General features: G+C 48.3%; 1 protein-coding gene across 4 annotated transcripts in view; it reads right to left on the bottom strand.

Annotated features, from left to right (window-relative positions):
- IL4R (interleukin 4 receptor) overlaps positions 1-18,187 on the bottom strand; it is a 52,463-nt gene that overhangs the window by 16,350 nt on the left and 17,926 nt on the right. For 3 of the 4 annotated variants that reach the window (XM_033217896.1, XM_033217894.1, XM_033217897.1), the window contains exons 2-5: positions 8,639-8,726; positions 6,671-6,809; positions 3,924-4,075; positions 1,715-1,866 (exon numbers count right to left, since the gene is read on the bottom strand). In XM_033217896.1, the coding sequence (XP_033073787.1) occupies positions 1,715-1,866; positions 3,924-4,075; positions 6,671-6,809; positions 8,639-8,708 (513 nt within the window). In that variant the 5' untranslated portion in view covers positions 8,709-8,726. Of the gene's footprint in view, positions 1-1,714; positions 1,867-3,923; positions 4,076-6,670; positions 6,810-8,638; positions 8,727-14,074; positions 14,148-18,187 lie in introns of those variants that run through there. The other variant, XM_033217895.1, reaches the window with a different exon arrangement.

Raw genomic sequence — 18,187 nt, 5'->3', positions numbered from 1 at the left:
GGAAGGAGATTTATTGACCAAACAAAACTTGCCCCATTCTCTAGCATCTGTATACTCCTTTCCCCCATGTCCTCGGCTTTCTGAGCCTCTGCTGTGTGATCCAACTGCCCCATTCCTGCTCCTTCCCCATACCTGGCCCAGTGCCAAGGGGGAAACCAGACCTGAGAGATGTAAATCAACACCCCTGGCTTGGTCAGATTGAGAGGAAACAGCGACAGACACCAGTATGGGAGCTTAAGGTGGCAGGTGCCTGCTCCCTGACAGTCAACCAGGCCCAGCCTGGGCCCCTGGGATGCACAGAGCAGGCCCTCACAAACCTCAAGGAGCAAATGACAGACCAGTGTGTGGGTCAGTGGGCAGATGGGGATCTCTGTGGCCTGGGGCACTTGGGAGAAAGGGTACATGGCTTTTAGGACACATGTGTGCCAAACAGGGGAGTTCATCTGTATCACACATCTTGTACTCTCATAGCCTTGTGGGCGGGTGCTCTTGTCACTCCTCTGTTACAGATGAGGAAACTGAGGCACAAAGAGGTTATGGGATATGCCCAACATCACACAGCTGGCAAGTGGCAGAGCAGGCATTGGAATGCAGCCCTGTGGACCCCAGGACCCATATGTCCAGAAATTATCCCTTCCATGGGAATGTGAGGAAGGTGGATGCAGGGTAGGGAAACACAGGTGGCAGGAAATGACCTCCCCGCACACCGGCAGCAAAAACAGGAGACTCAGCCACCCACTGTGGACGGTCCCTGCCATTATGACCTGATGGTTTCCTGTAAATCCTCTCGCTCTTTTTAAAGATGTCAACACATGTATTTAAGGAGGAACTCCACTGGCCAGGTGCGGTGGCTCACACCTGTAATCCCAGCACTTTGGGAGGCTGAGGCGGGTGGATCACCTGAGGTCAGGAGTTCGAGACTAGCCTGGCCAACACAGTGAAACCCTATCTCTACTAAAAATACAAACATCAGCCAGGCACGGTGACAGCTGCCTGTAGTCCTAGCTGCTCAGGAGGCTGAGGCAGGAGAATCGCTAGAACCCAGGAGGTGGAGGTTGCAGTGAGCCGAGATGGCACCACGGCACTCCAGCCTGGGTAACAGAGTGAGACACTGTCTCAAAACAAACAAACAATAACAACAAAAACTCCACTACCACTACCGTGAAGGGAATATCAGGACTAGCTGCCATGTGGACCAAGCAACTAACTGACCTTGTTTTCTTGGGAAAGTCTAAGCCTGGGGTGTGGCCTCTGCTCTCTTCATTAAGAGGAATTAGTAAACGAGTCAGCTTACAGAGACTTCCTCCTTACCCGGTTGGCCTCAAAAGGGCACTGACATAGGTCACTCTCTCTTGAGTCAGTATTATTCTCTTCAATAATAGGGTTATTCAAGTGAGCTGTGGATGTGCCACCTACGATCGCTTGTGTCCCCCAAACTGGGAAACACAGACGCAGCCCACAGCCCTACCTTTACAGATGAGGAGCGGCGTGCAGAAATAACTCCCCTTCTCTGATGTGCGAGGTGGGGGGCCAGGAAGCGAAGGGACTTGCCTAGGGCAGAGCCAGGTGAGAAGCCAGGTCTCCAGCTCCTGGGATTTGCTATCCAGTCCCAGGGCTTGCCGCCTAGGCTCCTGGCTCCAGGGACTGGGCGTCTGCTGGTCACCCACCCTGTTCCCCAGAGGTCACAGAAAAACGTCAAAGCATGCCCACTCACATCTGCCGGGTCGTTTTCACTCCAAATGTTGACTGCGTAGGTGAGATCATTATACAGGTAATTGTCAGGGGGATACGGGTTGCTCCAGGTCAGCAGCACAGTGTCGGAGACATTGGTGTGAACCGTGAGGTTTCCTGGGGCCCTGGGTTTCACTGCAGGAGAAGCGGCGTCTATGTGAGGATCTGTGCAATGACTCCCCATCACCCAGTCCAGCCCCAGACTGCAAACCGCAGCCACCACCCAGATTTGTGGTCGATAAAACCTCTGTAGCATACTTCTGGAGCACCACAGATTCAGAGCCACAATTTAATGTTGCTAAAATTCTACATAGAACTTTAGTGTTTATTAATTACCCCTTTTTTTTTTTGAGACAGGGTCCCACTCTGTTGCCCAGGCTGGAGTGCAGTGGCACAGTCAGCTCACTGCAGCCTCAGTTGCCCAGGGCTCAAGTGATCTGCTGCCTCGGGCTCCAAAAGTGCTGGGATTCCAGGCATGAGCCACCGCGCCTGGTCTTTATTAACCACCTTTCTACAGTGAAGGAAAATGTATGAGCCAAAGTCACCTAAACTTCAGCTTTTTTTTTTTTTTGAGACATAATGTCACTCTGTCACCCAGGCTGGAGTGCAGTAGCGTGATCTAGGCTCACTGCAACCTCCGCCTCCTGGGTTCAAGCTATTCTCCTACCTCAGCCTCCCCTCCCGAGTAGCTGGGATTACAGGCGCCTGCCACCATGCCAGACTAATTTTTTGTATTTTTAGTAGAGACAGGGTTTTACCATGTTGGCCAGGCTGGTCTCGAACTCCTGACCTCAGGTGATCCACCAGCGTCGGCCTCCCAAAGTGCTGGGATTATAGGCGTGAACCACCATGCTCAGTCTCAAACTTCAGCTTTTACAGCTGCATCCTTTACTCCTTTGGCTACATCTCCGTACTTTATGATGATTTACTGAGTATTTTTCTTTATTTTGATTGATCTGTTTTAAAACTTAGTCTCCTTTGAAGCAATCATATCCCTGAGACCTCGCGTTATACTATGCATCACGGGAATATAATATAATGCATTTTAATATGCATTAAAATCAATATACTAAAAATATATTTCATTTATATTAAAACCCAAATGTAGGCTGGGTATGTAGGCTCACATCTGTAACCCCAGCACTTTAGGAGGCTGAGGCAAGAGGATCAGTTGAGGCCAGGAGTTTGCGACCAGCCAGCCTGAACAACACAGTGAGACTCTCATCTCCACAAAAAACAAATTTTTTTAAGTTAGCTAGGTATGGTGATGCACACTTTAGTCCTAGCTACTCGGGAGGCTGAGGTGGGAGGATCACTTGAGCCCAGGAATTGGAAGCTGCAGTGAGCTATGATCATATCACTGCACTCCAGCCTGGGTGACAGAGACCCTGTCTCTAAAAAAACAGGAAACATGTAAAAACAAAAATTAAATAAAAATGTAAAAATTATCTTAAAGTTCATTCATGGGTCAGTTTAAATAACCTCCCAGCTACCAGCCCTGAGCAGACCTTCTGGTATGGCTGATGGAGCGGTGAACTGAGCCCTGCAGGGCCCTGGCCTTGAGTACTGCCTCTGCTGCTGAGAAGCTGTGTGACCCGAGGCAGGTTACTTGCCTTCTCAGAACTACAGTTCATTCAACTGCAAAATGGGGACAGTAACTGTCTTCTGGAAACTGGGGCTCAGAGAGGAAACATGACTCGCCCAAGGTCACACAGCAATGACCAGTGTTTTAAACTCCTGTCACCACACTCCAGCAAGCTCACGGGAGGCTCCTGCAGGGACCCCAGGTACCAGGAAAAGGTCAGCCTTCCACGGTCTAGATCATCTGAAGCCGCAGCAGCTGACCAGTGGACACAGAACAGAAGGACTGTTCCCAGTTCAGTTTTCAATCAGCAGCAGGCATGTCTTCAAGCAAGCACGCCTCATCTCAATACGCCTTCCTGGGCACTTAAGTTCAGGGTGGAAACAGCTGAGCTGAAGGGGGCTTGGTGGTCTACTGTGCCCAGCTCTGTTTCAAAGATGGGAGGACTGAGGCCCAGGCAGGGGCAGAAATCCCATCAGATTTGGGAAAATACAGGTGGCTTCCTCCTGCTATTGCTGTGACCTCACCACCTCCCCTGCCCACCACACCCTCAGCCCAGGCGGCTGTGGGAACACACCTACCCACGCCCACCACATTCTGTCCTGCTCACCATGCTCGCTGGGCTTGAAGGAGCCCTTCCACAGCAGCTGCTGCCCAGCCCACAGGTCCAGCGTATAGTTGTCCATACTGACCACATCATCCATGAGCAGGTGGCACACGCACCCCACACCGCCGTTGTTCTCGGGGACACACGTGTGGGTTCTGTAGACACAGGGGCTGGGTTAGGCTGGTCACCTGTAGGCTGGCTGGGCCCCACGGCTGTGCCCGGGACATGGCTCCAGGAACCGCACCATACTCTTCCAGCTTCCCGATCACTGACGTGAGGACAGATCTGGGGGCTTGGGAGCCGCCAGGGTGTGCTGGGGGCAGCCGACCAGGGTTGCCTCTCTTGCTGGCCACATGCACCAGGGATGCTCCTCACACCTGCCTAGCTGCTGGCCCTGGTCCTGGGACTTAGCTTGTCCCTGAAAGCCCATGAAAGGGAAGAACTGGTGGCACTAATTAACTTAGAACAACATAAGCTGTGCATCCCAAAATTTGGCCATCATAGGGTAATTCCAGTGTTCCACCTTAAAAGCCAACCCACATCTCATGGGCTAAGCCAGGGGTCTGCAAACATTTTCTGTAAGAGGCCAGATAGTTAATATTTTGGACTTCAAAAACCATACAACTTCTTGTTGCTGTTTTTGTTTTGCTTTTTTTTTTTTTTTGGTTATTTGTATAAATTTAGGGGGTACAAGAGCTTTTTTCCTGAGACAGAGTCTCGCTCAGACACCCAGACTAGAGTGCAGTGGTGCGATCTCAGCTCAATGCAACCTCCACCTCCTGGGCTCAAGCAATTCTCCTGCCTCAGCCTCCCTAGTAGCTGGGATTACAGGCATGCGCCACCACACCCAGCTAACTGTTGTATTTTTAGTAGAGACGTGGCTTCACCATGTTGGCCAGGCTGGTCTCGAACTCCTGGCCTCAAGTGATCTGCCCACCTCGGCCTCCCAAAGTGCTGGGATTACAGCTGTGAGCCACTGAGGTGCCCAGCCTTACAAGTGCAATTTTGATGGCAACCCCCAGATCTGTTCTCACTGGATATGCTGCCTAGTGGTGAAGTCTGGGGTTTTGGTGGGTCCGTCACCCAAATAGTTTACACTATGCCCACTAAGTAATTTCTTTTCCCTCACCCCCTCTCCTACCCTCCCAAGTCTTCAATGTCTATTATTCCATTGTACCTGGAATAATGCCCATGTGTACACATTATTTAACTCTTACTTATAAGTGAGAACATGCAGTATTTGACTTTCCATTTCTGAATTATTTCAATTAAGACAAAGGAGTAGGCCGGGCTCAGTGGCTTATGCCTGTAATCCCAGCACTTTGGGAGGCCGAGGCAGGTGGATCACCTGAGTTCAGGAGTTTGAGACCAGCTTCGCCAACATGGTGAAAGCTGGTCTCTACTAAAAATACAAAAAATTAGCCGGGTGTGGTGGCAGGCACCAGTAATCCCAGCTGTTCAGGAGGCTGAGATAGGAGAATCGCTTGAACCCAGGAGGCAGAGGTTGCCGTGAGCCGAGATTGTGCCGTTGTACCCCAGCCTGGGCAACAAGAGTGAAACTCCATCTCAAAAAAAAGATAAAGGAGGGCCATGTAGTTTCTGTTACAACTACTCAATTCTGCTGATGTAGTACAAAAGCAGCCAATGTGTTTCAATAAAACTTTATTTACAAAAACAAGCAGTGGGCCAGATTTGGCTCACAGGCCATAGTTTGCCAGTTTCTGGACTATACCAATGGACACAAAGCACAGCCCATCTACCTTAGAATAATCATGGAATACCACCTCTACCAGTGTACCTTGTGTGCTGGTATGCCGTATATCCCAGTCTGTCCCATAACCGTGTGTCTTGTGTACGTGATTATGTCCTGGGTACCAGTGTAACAAAGCATCCTGTGCACCACAGAGTAGCCCAGGGAACCACCTGACTCCTATGCCAGGTCCCCTGGTCCATCCACCATCACACTGAACTCCACTCTCAACACTACTCCTCAATCAAGGGTCTAGTCCAGTGGTTCTCAAAGTGTGGTCTGGGTCCACCAGGTCAAACTCTTTTCATCATAATACAGGGACATTATTTGCCTTTTCACTCTCTCTCACTGGCGTACAGTGGAATTTTCTAGAGGCTACATGACCTGTGATCGTGTCATTGATCTGATGATTTGTTGAATGGGGGTTTGCATGTTGTTGTGACTTAACATTTCTCCATTTTGGTCCAGGTACAGTGGCTCACGCCTACAATCCCAGTACTTTGGGGGGCTGAGGCAGGAGGATCACTGGAGCCCAGGAGTTTGAGACCAGCCTGGGCAACACAGTGAGACCTCCATCTTGATAAGAAAAACATTTTTAATTGTTTTAATTTTTTAAAAATTACAAAATTTCTCCATTGTAAGTTCTAATTAGGTAAACATAGAACGATGTGTTACCTAGATCAAAGCCCTTTGGGTCCTCACTTATTTTTAAGTGTGAAAAAGGGTCCTCAGACCAAAAAGTGTGAGAACGGCTGGTCTAGTCCAATATTCCAGCCATATCCATGTGCCACATGGACCAACACTCCCAGCACGCGCTCCGCTGCATCTTACATAACATGTCCCCGGAGATGGGACCTCCCCTCTAACACCATACCCAATAAACAGCAGCAAACCATACTCAGCATCCTGCACTCCAGCGCACCACCTGGACCCAGCTCACTCTTGGGCCAAACCCTTTGGGTAAAACCTCCCCAAACCTCCAGCTCCAGCGCAGGCTTACTCGGAGGACTGAAAAACCAGCTGGTACAACAGACGGAGCTCGGCGCTGCAGTTGGTGGGACCACCCATCTTCCATTCACACGTAGAGATGCTCATGTAGTCGGAGACGCAGGTGGGCTCCTGCAGGACCTTCATGCTCCCTGGGGAGACACAGGAGCAGCCTGAGTGGCCAGGAACGCAACGCATGAGGGGGACTTGCACCCAAACAGGACCAAGGGGAACAGCACAAAACCACAGTGCAGGCAAAGTTGAGGGCCAGCGCCCACAGAGCTGGGGCCAGGACCCGAGCTGCTGGAGCTTCCCAGCTAGTGTCTGGATGACTGTGGAAGCTGAAGAAATACCCATGGGTGCAGGGGCCATTAGAGAAGAATGAACCAAGTGCACCTTTATCTTATACAAACTTGACAACTTGTTCTTGGCCAAATTGAAGAGAAAATATGTAGCAGTTTAAGGAGTGCCATTCCATCACACCAAGCCTCTGCCCTCAAGGTAGGGGAAGTGCCACTTCCCCATTTGCCCACTATCTGTGCCCCTCTTAGTTCCCACCCCTTTCTGCCCTCTCTGTGCTCAGGAGGCTGATACCACAGTCTTCATCACCAGGTACGCTTGGCCTTTGGTTTCCAGTTGGGTTTGGCCAATGGGAAAGAGGAGATGGATGGGCTGGAGGAAACATTGGGGTCCTTCTCCTAGCTTGTCAGTGGCTGCGGCAGGACTGGAATCGGCAGGATGGACACTGAGTTTGCTAAATCACCTGAACATGAGGCCACCCAGCCCCTGACCCTTAGGTGCCTCCATGCTCCCATGCTCAGTGCCACGCCCATCTCAGCTGACAACAACTTGCATAAGGGCTGACCATGTTAAGGAGCCGTCTTAGATAGCAAATAAATACTCCAAGCTTATCTCATGTCCAGAACTAAGTCCTGATTCCTGCCCCTCCCCAAAGTACCTTCTCTTCTGGCATCCTTCTGCATTTCAGAAATGACAACCGCGTCCTTCCCAGTAGCTTGGGTCAGAAATCTCGGAGTCATCCTGGCCACTTCTCTTTCTCTCTCTCTCTCTCACCCCAATTCCAATCTGTCCTCAAATCTGCCTCCCAGAGGGATCTGGAGCCTCTCATCTCCTCCACTCCAGACCTCCCGGCTTCCACCCCCGTCCTTTCTCCACACGGCATCCTGAAGGGTCCTTTGGAACATAACGGATGATGTGGATCCTCTGCTCAAACACTGCAAGGTCCTTTTTGATTCAGCCACCCTGTCACTTTGCTGACCTTCACTCCTTCCTCCTGCTGCTCACTCTCCTCCACCACATTCACTCCTGTGCTCAACCCTCCCGCCAGGCTTAGTGCAGGGCCTCTCTGCCAAGAATAAGCCTTCCCCTGATATCTGCATGGTTCCCGCTTCCTCCAAGTCAGCTCGATGAGGCCTTCCCTGACTTCCCTACTTTAAACTGCAATCTCCCCACCCTACCCAGCTTCCCCAACCCCCTCTTATGCTGTTCTGTGTTCTTTTCCTATCACCGTCTCTCTCTCTTTTTTTTTTAGACTCCAGGCTGGAGTGCAGTGGCACGATCACAGTACACTGCAGCCTTGACCTCCTGAGCTCAAGGGATCCTCCCACCTCAGCCTCCTGAGTAGCTGGGGCTACAGGCGTGCACCTCCACACCTGGCTAATATTTTTATTATTTGTAGAAACAAGGTCTCCCTATGTTGCCCAGGCTGACCTTGAACTCCTGGGCTCAAGCGATCCTCCCGCCTTGGCCTCCCCAAGTGCTGGGATTACAGGTGTGAGCCACTACACCCGGCCCCCATCACTTTCTAACAATCTTTAGAATTTACTGATAATCAGGGCCACCTGTCATTGGCTGTCCCCTCCCACTGCAGTGTAATCTCCATAAGGCCAAGTGATATACCGCAGGACCCTGGCACACCATTAATAGTCAACAAATGAATGATTGAGAGGTGGTGACTTACCAGAGCTTGGCACCTGCAGCAGGACCAGGCAGCTCACAGGGAACAGGAGCCCAGAGAAAAGCCACCCCATTGGGAGATGCCAAGGCACCTGCAGAGAGAGAGCAAGCAGGTTAGTGCTGACCTGTGCTTCCCCCAGAGCTCATCTTACTCAACACGCAACCCTCCCCTGCCCTGGCCATTTGTTTGTTTGTTTTTCCGAGACAGAGTCTCCCTCTGTCTCCAAGGCTGGAGTGCAGTGGTGTGATCTCAGCTCACTGCAACCTCCACCTCCCGGGTTCAAGTGATTCTCCTGCCTCAACCTCCCGAGTATCTGGGATTACATGTGCCCGCCACCACACTTGGCTAATTTTTGTATTTTTTGTAGAGACGAGGTTTCACCATGTTGGCCAGGCTGATCTCGAACTTCTGACCTCATGATCTGCCCCCCTGGGCTTCCAAAATGCTGGGATTACAGGCCTGAGCCACCACGCCCAGCCATGCCCTGGCCATTTGTGTCTCTGTGGACAACAGGTCCTCCACATTCACAGAGCTCTCTCTATAATCATGAAACAACACCCAGACCCACAAAGTCCAGAGGGTGAGTCACACAAGAACTGTCCCAGGAGGTGCTTCTGGATGTGGCCTTCCTTGGAGAACCCTCTACACATGTTTCTCTGATTATTTCCTGAGGTTTAAATACCTGCTCTGTCACTGACTAGATGTGAACCTTGAACGAGTTGTGCTTCAGTGCCTCAGTTTCCTTATCTATAAAGTGGGACTAAGAATACCCCCATCTGATTGAGGTGCTGTGGGGATTAAATGAGCTAACACAGACCGAGCCCTCCAACAGTGACAGGAACACAGTAAAGTCTCAAGTAACATTACCAGTCAGCTTAGTCCATACAGGCTGCTGTAACAAAAATACCTTAAGGCAGGTAATTTACAAAGAACAGAAATGTATTGCTCTATTGGGTACAATGGTGTGTATCTCTAGTCCCAGCTACTCAGGAAGGTGGGGTGGATCACTTGAGTCCAGGGTTTTGAGATCAGCCTAGGGAACATAGTGAGACCTCATGGTGAATTTTTGAAAAATTGTTTTAAAAATTTTATTATTCAGGACAGACACAGTGGCTCACACCTGTATTTCCAGCACTTTGGGGGGCTGAGGCGGGAGGATCACCTGAGGTCAGGAGTTCGAGACCAGCCTGGCCAACATGGTGAAACCCCATCTCTACTAAAAATATAAAAACTAGTCGAGTATGGTGGCAGCCACCTGTAATTCCAGCTACTCTGGAGGCTGAGGCAGGAGAATCGCTTGAACTGGGGTAGGCAGATGTTGTAGTGAGCCGAGATCACGTCATTGTACTCCAGTCTGGGCGACAAGAGAGAGACTCAGTCTCAAAATAAATAAATAATAAATAAATAAATTTTCTAATTCATAGTTCTGGAGGCTGGGAAGTCCAAGATCACGACACTAGGAGATCCGGATCTGGTGACAGCCCATTCCTCACAGACAATGCCATGCTGCTGTGTCCTCATATGACAGAAGGGGTAAACACACTTCCTTCAGGCCTTTCATAAGGGCACTAACCCCATTCATTGACCAACCACAGAGCCCTCATGACTTAATCACTTCTCCAAAGGCCCCATCTTTTAATATGACTACAATGGGGATGAAGTTTCAACATATGAATTTGGGGGAACACATTCAGACCATAGCACCAGCTATTATCATTAAGAAAAAATGTTCAGAAGCCAGGTGTGGTGGCTCACACCTGTAATCCCAGCACTTTGGGAGGCCAAGGAGGGAGGATGGCTTGAGCCCAGGTTTCAAGACCCGCCCTGGGCAACAGAATGAGACCTCATCTCTATAAAAATTAAACAAAATCAGCCAGGCATGGTGGTGCATGCCTGTTATCCCAGTTACTTGGGGGGTTGAGGTGGGAAGATCGTTTGAGCCTGGGATGTCAAGGCTGCAGTAAGCCAAGATTGCACCACTGCACTCCAGCAAGACCCTGTCATTAAAAAAAAAGAAAAAAAGAAAGTTTGGGGGGCCGAGCAGGCAGATCACGAGGTCAGGAGTTCGAGACCAGCCTGGCCAACATAGTGAAGCCCTGTCTCTACTAAAAATGCAAAAATTAGCCAGGTGTGATGGCACACACCTGTAGTCCCAGCTACTCGGGAGGCTGAAGTGGAAGAATCGCTTGAACCCAGGAGGCAGAGGTTGCAGTGAGCTGAGACCATGCCATTGCACTCCAGTCTGGGTGACAGAGTGAGACTCCGTCTCAAAAAAAAAAAAAAAAAAAAAGGAAAGGAAAGGGAGGGGAGGGAAAAGGAAAAAGCAGCAGAATCTCATGGAGTTGAGTGTGTACTTTTCCCCAGCACTCCTGGTACATAATGTCAAATCCCCTCCAAAAAGTGTGTACTAGGGCTGGGCGTGGTGGCTCACATCTGTCATCCCAGCACTTTGGGAGTTCACAACCAGCCTGGCCAACATGGTGAAACCCCATCTGTACCAAAAATAAAAAAAAAATTAGCCGGGTGGTGGTGGCGCACACCTGTAGTCCCAGCTACTCAGGAGGCTGAGGCAGGAGAATCACTTGAGCCTGGGAGGCAGAGGTTGTGGTGAGCCAAGATTGCACCACTGCACTCTAGGCTGGGCGACACAGTGAGACCCTGTCGCAAAAGGGAGAAAAAAAAAAGCATGCACTGGATTATATTCCCTGCAACGTTTCAAGTGCCCATCCTTCACTTCCCGCTTGGGTCTCTCTCCTGGGGTCTTGTTCAAAAAAGCAGCTCCCAGGCTTTGTACTGCTAATGAGTACCTCTTTGCCATTAAAAGTATTTCTCTTTTGGTGCTCTATGTTTCTGTGACACAGGACTGGTTCCAAGGCTAATCTCACAGGCTTGCAGCAAACAGGAACTGAGGCATTGCCTCTGAAGTACTGTGTGCCATGTCTGGGACACTATAAGGACTTAAGGCCACCTCAGGAGCCCTAGGCCCCTGCTGGATGCTCTCCCAGTGACTTGGGCACACTTCAGGGCCCTCCCCAGCAGGGCTCCACCTCCTTCTCCACCTGGGCCCAGCGCCCATGCATCCCACGCCTGCCACCTACGCTTCTTAAACACACCAAACTCAGTCCCACCTCCACGCCTTTCCTTTCTCTGTCCCCTCTACCTGGAGGGAACTTCCCTTCTTTCCTTTCTTTTTTTTTTTTTTTTTTTTTTTGAGATGGAGTCTTACTCTGTCACCCAAGCTGGAGTGTAGTGGTGCAATCTCAACCCCCTGCAACATTTGCCTCCTGGGCTCAAGCAATCCTCCCACCTCAGCCTCCTGCGTAGCTGGGCCCACACATGTGCGCCACGAGGCCTGGCTAAGTGTTTCTATTTTTGGTAGAGATGGGGTCTCATTATGTTGCCCAGGCTGGTCTCGAACTCCTGAGTTCAAGCGATCTGCCCGCCTTGGTCTCCCAAAGCACTGGGATTACAGGCATGAGCCGCCGCGCCCGGCCCTTCCTGCCTCACTCGTGCTTTTCCTCTCTTCCCCTAATTTATGATGGCGCAAAATCAATGTGTGTTCAGTAGAAGCAGTACTTGGAGGACCCATACAACTATTCTGTTTTTCACTCTCAGTATTCCATAAACTGCACAAGCTATTCGACACTTTATAACAAAACAGGCTTTGTGTTAGATGACTTTGCCCAACTGTAGGCTAATGTAAGTGATCCGAGCTAGGTTAAGCTATGATGTTCAGTAGGTTAGGAGTATGAAGTGCATTTCTGACTTAATAATATTTTCAACTTATGATGAGTTTATGGGGACATAACCCCATCATTAAGAAACATCTGTGTATGAGACACATACACACACTCACGCATTTCCATAATGAATAAATTACCCCAATACCTCAGTGTACATGTCAGAAAAACAAGGACATTCTCTGCATAACCACAACACAACCATTGAAACCAGGAAATTTACAGTGATGCATCACCACTATCTCATCCACTGCCCCTATTTGTTTTGCTAATTGCCTCAATAATGCCCTTTAGACATCCAGGATCCAATCCAAGATCATTCATTACATTTGATTATCATGGCTTCCTGGCGACCAGGTCTTGGCTTCTCAATACTATTCTGTACTGAAAGGAACCAGAGCTCCTTAGAGAAATGGCTGATTCCAGGAGAAGGAAAAGTACCAGATAGGCTTGGAATTCTTGTGCCAGACAGTAAGGAAGTACTCAGCAGCTAGCTTGACCTGGACAAAATGGGCACAATTTGAGCATCAAAATGAATATTTTGGTACCCACTTGTAACCCTTTGAGTTAAAGTCCAGGAGTCTGTATTGACACAAATCAATAAATGGAGGAGGCTGGGTGCAGTGGTATGTGCCTGTAATCCCAGCTTCTTGTGAGGCTGAGGCAGGAGGATGGCTTGAGCCTGCAGACAGCTATGATCGCACCACCGCACTCCAGCCTGGGCAACAAAGCCAGACTTCATCTCTAATAAATAGGGAAGAAGGGAAAGCTCTATTTTACTATGACAGCCTCAAAGTAACTCCCTGCAAAACTTGTATTGTATGTTAACTAATGAGTGAAAATATATATCAATGAATGTTACAATACAGAAACCTGGCAGACACCACCTCCACCAGGTGATCTAAACTAACCATCAGCAACGGGACAAATTCCCGTCATCATCTCCCTGAAACAATGCCTGAGAAGAGCACAGCATTTCTTTTCCTGAGTTCCTGCCAAGGATGCATAAATCATCTGGAAACGTCAGACAAACATACGCCGAGGGTCAGTGAATACAGGAACTGGCCGCTACTCCTCATTAAGTGCCGGGGGTGCAAAGGACAAGCCAGTGTGGGACAATTGTCCCTTTTTAAATTGTCTGTCATCCTGACAGCCAGGGTCTGTCCCTTTCACCGCTGAGTCCCCAGTACCTACAACGGTGCCTGGCACATAGCACGTGTTCAGTAACTGTTTGTTGATTAAATTCATTTTGGACATGATGTGGGGCCCCTAACCAGCTCAGCATGAGGCTGCAAAGCTCTCTCTAGGGGGAGGCTCCGTATCTGCTCAAAGCCCGAACTTGTCTTCCTTGCTGAGAGTTACAAAAGCAAAGTCTCAAGTAAAGGAGGGGTGGGAATGGGGTGGTGGGTTCCCGACACTGATTTCCTCTGCAAGTCCTAGTAACTTTTACTCTCACAACTACACAGATGCCCACATTATCCTGTGGCAGAGATGGCAAAAGTGTCACTTTAGCCTCAATTTTGAATAAAGAGACACAGAGAGGCCAAGACGCCTGTCCAAGGTCACACAGTAGAAGACTTTCACGGTAAAGTCCTCCAAAGGGAAACAGGGAAGTCAACAACCCAGTCAGGATTGACTGAAACATCCCAGCATGGTGTCAGGATTGATACTCTGTTGTGGAAGGCACACCCACACTTACTCATGCCCAAGTGCACACACACAGGCCGCAGCTAGCTTCTCAGGGATGCGTGGGTGCTACATTTCAGGAGAAATCACAGATGCGGTGGGAGAAGAGGCTTCCGTGCACATCAGAGGCAAAAAGAACAAAGATGCAGGTGAGTAAAAGAATTAAAAAGATAAGTGCCAGGTTATCCCGGTCAAGTACGTGGCAAGAGATGACTTCAAGCCCCCATTCTAAATGAAGAGATTCCTGAAGTGCTGGAGTTGGGAGGGGTCTCAGGGGTCACCTGCCAAGCTCAACTGCCAACCTGGACAAGGAAGTCCTGCGAACACCCCGCCTCTGACATGTCACCAGGCAGTTTCAGCCCATACCCTGCCACAGATGGAACATTCTCTTAGGTCTCAGTTAAACAGAGGCTGGAAACCTGCTTGCCCAGCACTTAACCTTGTACTTGACGCTTTGCTAAGTGCTTTAGAAGTATTACCTCACCGAATCCACACAAGAATCCTGAAAGGTAGGCTGTTACCCCAACTGTCTAGCTAAGGAAACCGAGGCCAGGAGGTGAAATAAGCCATCCACCAGGACCCACAGCTGGTAAAAGCTCAGAGCTAGAATCAGAACCCACATTTGTTTGCTTCTGAGCCCACCGTGGATTCCAGTATACCAGTTCCTTCAACCTCATCTCCTAAAACTGCAGGCTGAATCCAGTAAGATGAAATGAAATGAGCCGGGCAGAGCTGGCCATCCTGCTTGTCAATTTCAAACAACAGTTCCGCAAGTATAGGATAAGAAAATCTGACCGAGCAGCAGAAAAGTTCTGGGGATTTTATCATCTGCAAAATCTCCAAAAGCCAATGGTGAAGCAGTAACTTAAAAAAAAAAAAAAAAAAAAAATGAGGCCGGACGCGGTGGCTCAAGCCTGTAATCCCAGCACTTTGGGAGGCCGAAACGGGCGGATCACGAGGTCAGGAGTTCGAGACCATCCTGGCTAACACGGTGAAACCCCGTCTCTACTAAAAAATATAAAAAGCTAACCGGGAGAGGTGGCTGGCGCCTGTAGTCCCAGCTACTCGGGAGGCTGAGGCAAGAGAATGGCGTAAACCCGGGAGGCGGAGCTTGCAGTGAGCTGAGATCCGGCCACTGTACTCCAGCCGGGGCGACAGAGCGAGACTCCGTCTCAAGAAAAAAAAAAAAAAAGAGTCACCTGAGGTCATATTAACAGAGGTATATCCATTTATAGAATGTTACATCTCACAACAGCAGGATACACATTCTCCTCAAGTTCATGTGAAATAATCACCAAGACAGACCACATTCTGGGACATAAAACAACCTTAAGAGATTTAAGACATTAGAAATCATACAAAGTATGCTCTTAGGCCACAGTGGATTCAAATTAGAAGTCACTAGCAGGAAGAAAGTCAGAAAATTTCCAAGTATTTGGAGATTTCTGAATAACATATGGATCAAAGAAGAAATCACAAGAGAAATTAAAAGTATTTTTAACTAAATAAAAATGAAAATCACAAGAGAAATTAAAAATATTTTTAACTAAATAAAAATGAAAATAGAGCCTATAAAAATCTGTAGATGTAGCAAAATAAGTGCTTAGAGGGAAATTGACATTATTGAATGCATATCTTAGAAAGTTCTAAAATCAATAATCTGTTTCCTTCTAGCGTACTAGAAACAGAAAAGCAATATGTGTCTAAAACAAGCAAAAAAAAAACAAAATTAGAGCATACATCGATGAAATTAAAAATAGAAAATTAATTGAGGAAATCAATGAAATCAAAAATTGGTTCTTTGAAAAGATCAATGAAATTGATAAATCCCTACCTAGACAAATCAAAAAAATAAGAGAGAAGGCACAAATGAATAATAATGTGATATGGTCTGGCTCTGTGTCCCCACCCAAATCTCATCTTGAATTATAATGTGAATTATAATCCCCACGTGTTGGGGGAGGGACCTCATGGGAGGTGATTAGATAGATTATGGGGGCAGTTCTCCCATGCTGTTTTTGTGATAGTGAGTGAGTTCTCATGAGATCTGATGGTTTTATAAAGGGCTTTCTCCCACTTTTCTTGTCTCTTCTTCCTGCCGTCAAGTGAAAAAGGATGTCTTTGCTTCCCTTTCCACCATGATTACAAGTTTCCTGAAGCCTCCCCAGCCCTTCAAAACTGTGAGTCAAACCTCTTTCCTTTATAAATTACCCAGTCTTGGGCATGTCCTTAGAGCAGCGTGAGAACAAACTAATACTATTGTAAATTAAAGAAAGGTTATTAGAGGTGGCACATGCCTGTAGCTCCAGCTACTGGGAAGGCTGAGGCAGGAGGATCACTTGAGCCCAGGAAGGTAAGGCTGCAGTGGGCTGTGTTCACGCCACTGCACTCCAGCCAGGGAAACAGAGAAAGACCCTGTCTCAAAAAATAAAAAATAAGATTTCTAAATTTTAAAAAATGGTGCCACATAATGATTCAGGAGTTAATTCTCCAAGATGTAAATAACAATCCTTAATGTGTATGCAACTAACAACAGAGGGTCAAAATATGTAAGGCAAACACTGAGAGCAGCAAGGAGAAATAGAGAAATCTGCAACTATTCTGAATAATAATATTATTGGATAATATTGGAAGCTGGAGACTTCAACACCTCTCTTGGTAATCGATAGATCCAGCAGGCAGAAATCAGTAAGGACATAGTTGAATTGAACAGTGCTGTCAATCAACTGGATCTAACTGCAGTGTGCAACCACAGCTTGACATCCCTTTGGAAGGAATACTGCTGTCATGTATGACAACAACCAACACAGAGAGGGCCTAAGAATCCCAGGAGGCCTAGAAAGTCTTTACCTAAAAAGTTCTGCCCTCCTATACTGGGCAGCCATTCACTTAACAAAAACACACAGAGTTTACCACATGCCAAGTTTTCTTTTACACCTTTTACATATACGAATGCATTTAATACTCTATGAAATAGGTAATTTACTTTCTCCATTTTCGGATGAGGAAACCAAGGCACAGAAAGATTGAGTGATTTGTCTGAGGTTGCACAGCTGTGACAGTCATGGGTCTTAAATCCAGCACTCGGGCTCCAAAGATTTGGTTCTTAACTACTATCTGTCTAGCAGTCAGAGTCCCTAGTGTTTTGGGGTCAATGACCTATCTGAGCATCTAATGCAAACCCCAAACCCTGTTTCTGGCAATGTGCACACACTTCATTCTGCATTCCATTTTAAGGGTTCACAGAATCCCCAAAGCCCAAGTGAGGACCTCAGGTCAAAGGCCTGTCCTCTAAGCAGCAGGCAGCTTTTGAGGCTCTTTGAACAGGGGAGTGGCAACGTTTTGAGAAGTCTGGGGGGATGTGGGCAGTTAGCAGTTGCTGCAGATGAGGCTCACCCTGCCTCTTCTCCACATCACAGCCAGAGCCATTTTAAAATCAGAAATGAGGCCAGGGCCAGCTCACACATTCAATGCCCCCTGGCTCCTAAAGGGCTTCTTTACAGGGGCCACAGATCCCCAAGGGGTTCACAGCTCATCAGAGAAGCATCTCTGACTTAGAATAAAATCCAAGCCCTTGAGTGAAAAAAGCCAGTTCCCAGAGTACACACCCCCGACTCCATTTATGTAAGACTTGAAATCACATAACTATGGAAATGGAAAACACATCAGTGGTTGCCAGGGGCTAAGGGGGTGGGTCAGGAAGGGAGTTGGATGTGGCTATAAAAGGAGAACAGGAGTCATCCTTGTGATGATAGAACTGTGCTGGATCCTGGCTGCATACACAAACCTATGCCGTGATAAAATTGTGTAGCACTAAACTACACACGCGTATGCAAACACAAAAATTAGTACACGTAAATCAGGAAATCCGAACAAGGTCAGCAGATTGTATCAGTGTCAATATCCCAGCTGTGATACTGTATTACAGATTTCTACAATCTTGCCCTTGGGGGGAACAGCATAGAGGCGGGGGGTCTCTCTATGATTTCTTTTTCTTTTTCTTTTTCTTTTTGAGATGGAGTCTCACTCTGTTGCCCAGGCTGGGGTGCAGTGGCGCGATCTTGGCTCACGGCAACCTCCGCCTCCCGGGGTCAAGTGATTCTCCTGCCTCAGCCTCCCCAGTAGC

The sequence above is a fragment of the Trachypithecus francoisi genome, unplaced genomic scaffold, assembly GCF_009764315.1.
Source record: "Trachypithecus francoisi isolate TF-2019V2 unplaced genomic scaffold, Tfra_2.0 Lachesis_group10, whole genome shotgun sequence".
Lineage (NCBI taxonomy): Eukaryota > Metazoa > Chordata > Mammalia > Primates > Cercopithecidae > Trachypithecus > Trachypithecus francoisi.
This window is presented reverse-complemented; position numbering and strand designations above follow the sequence as displayed.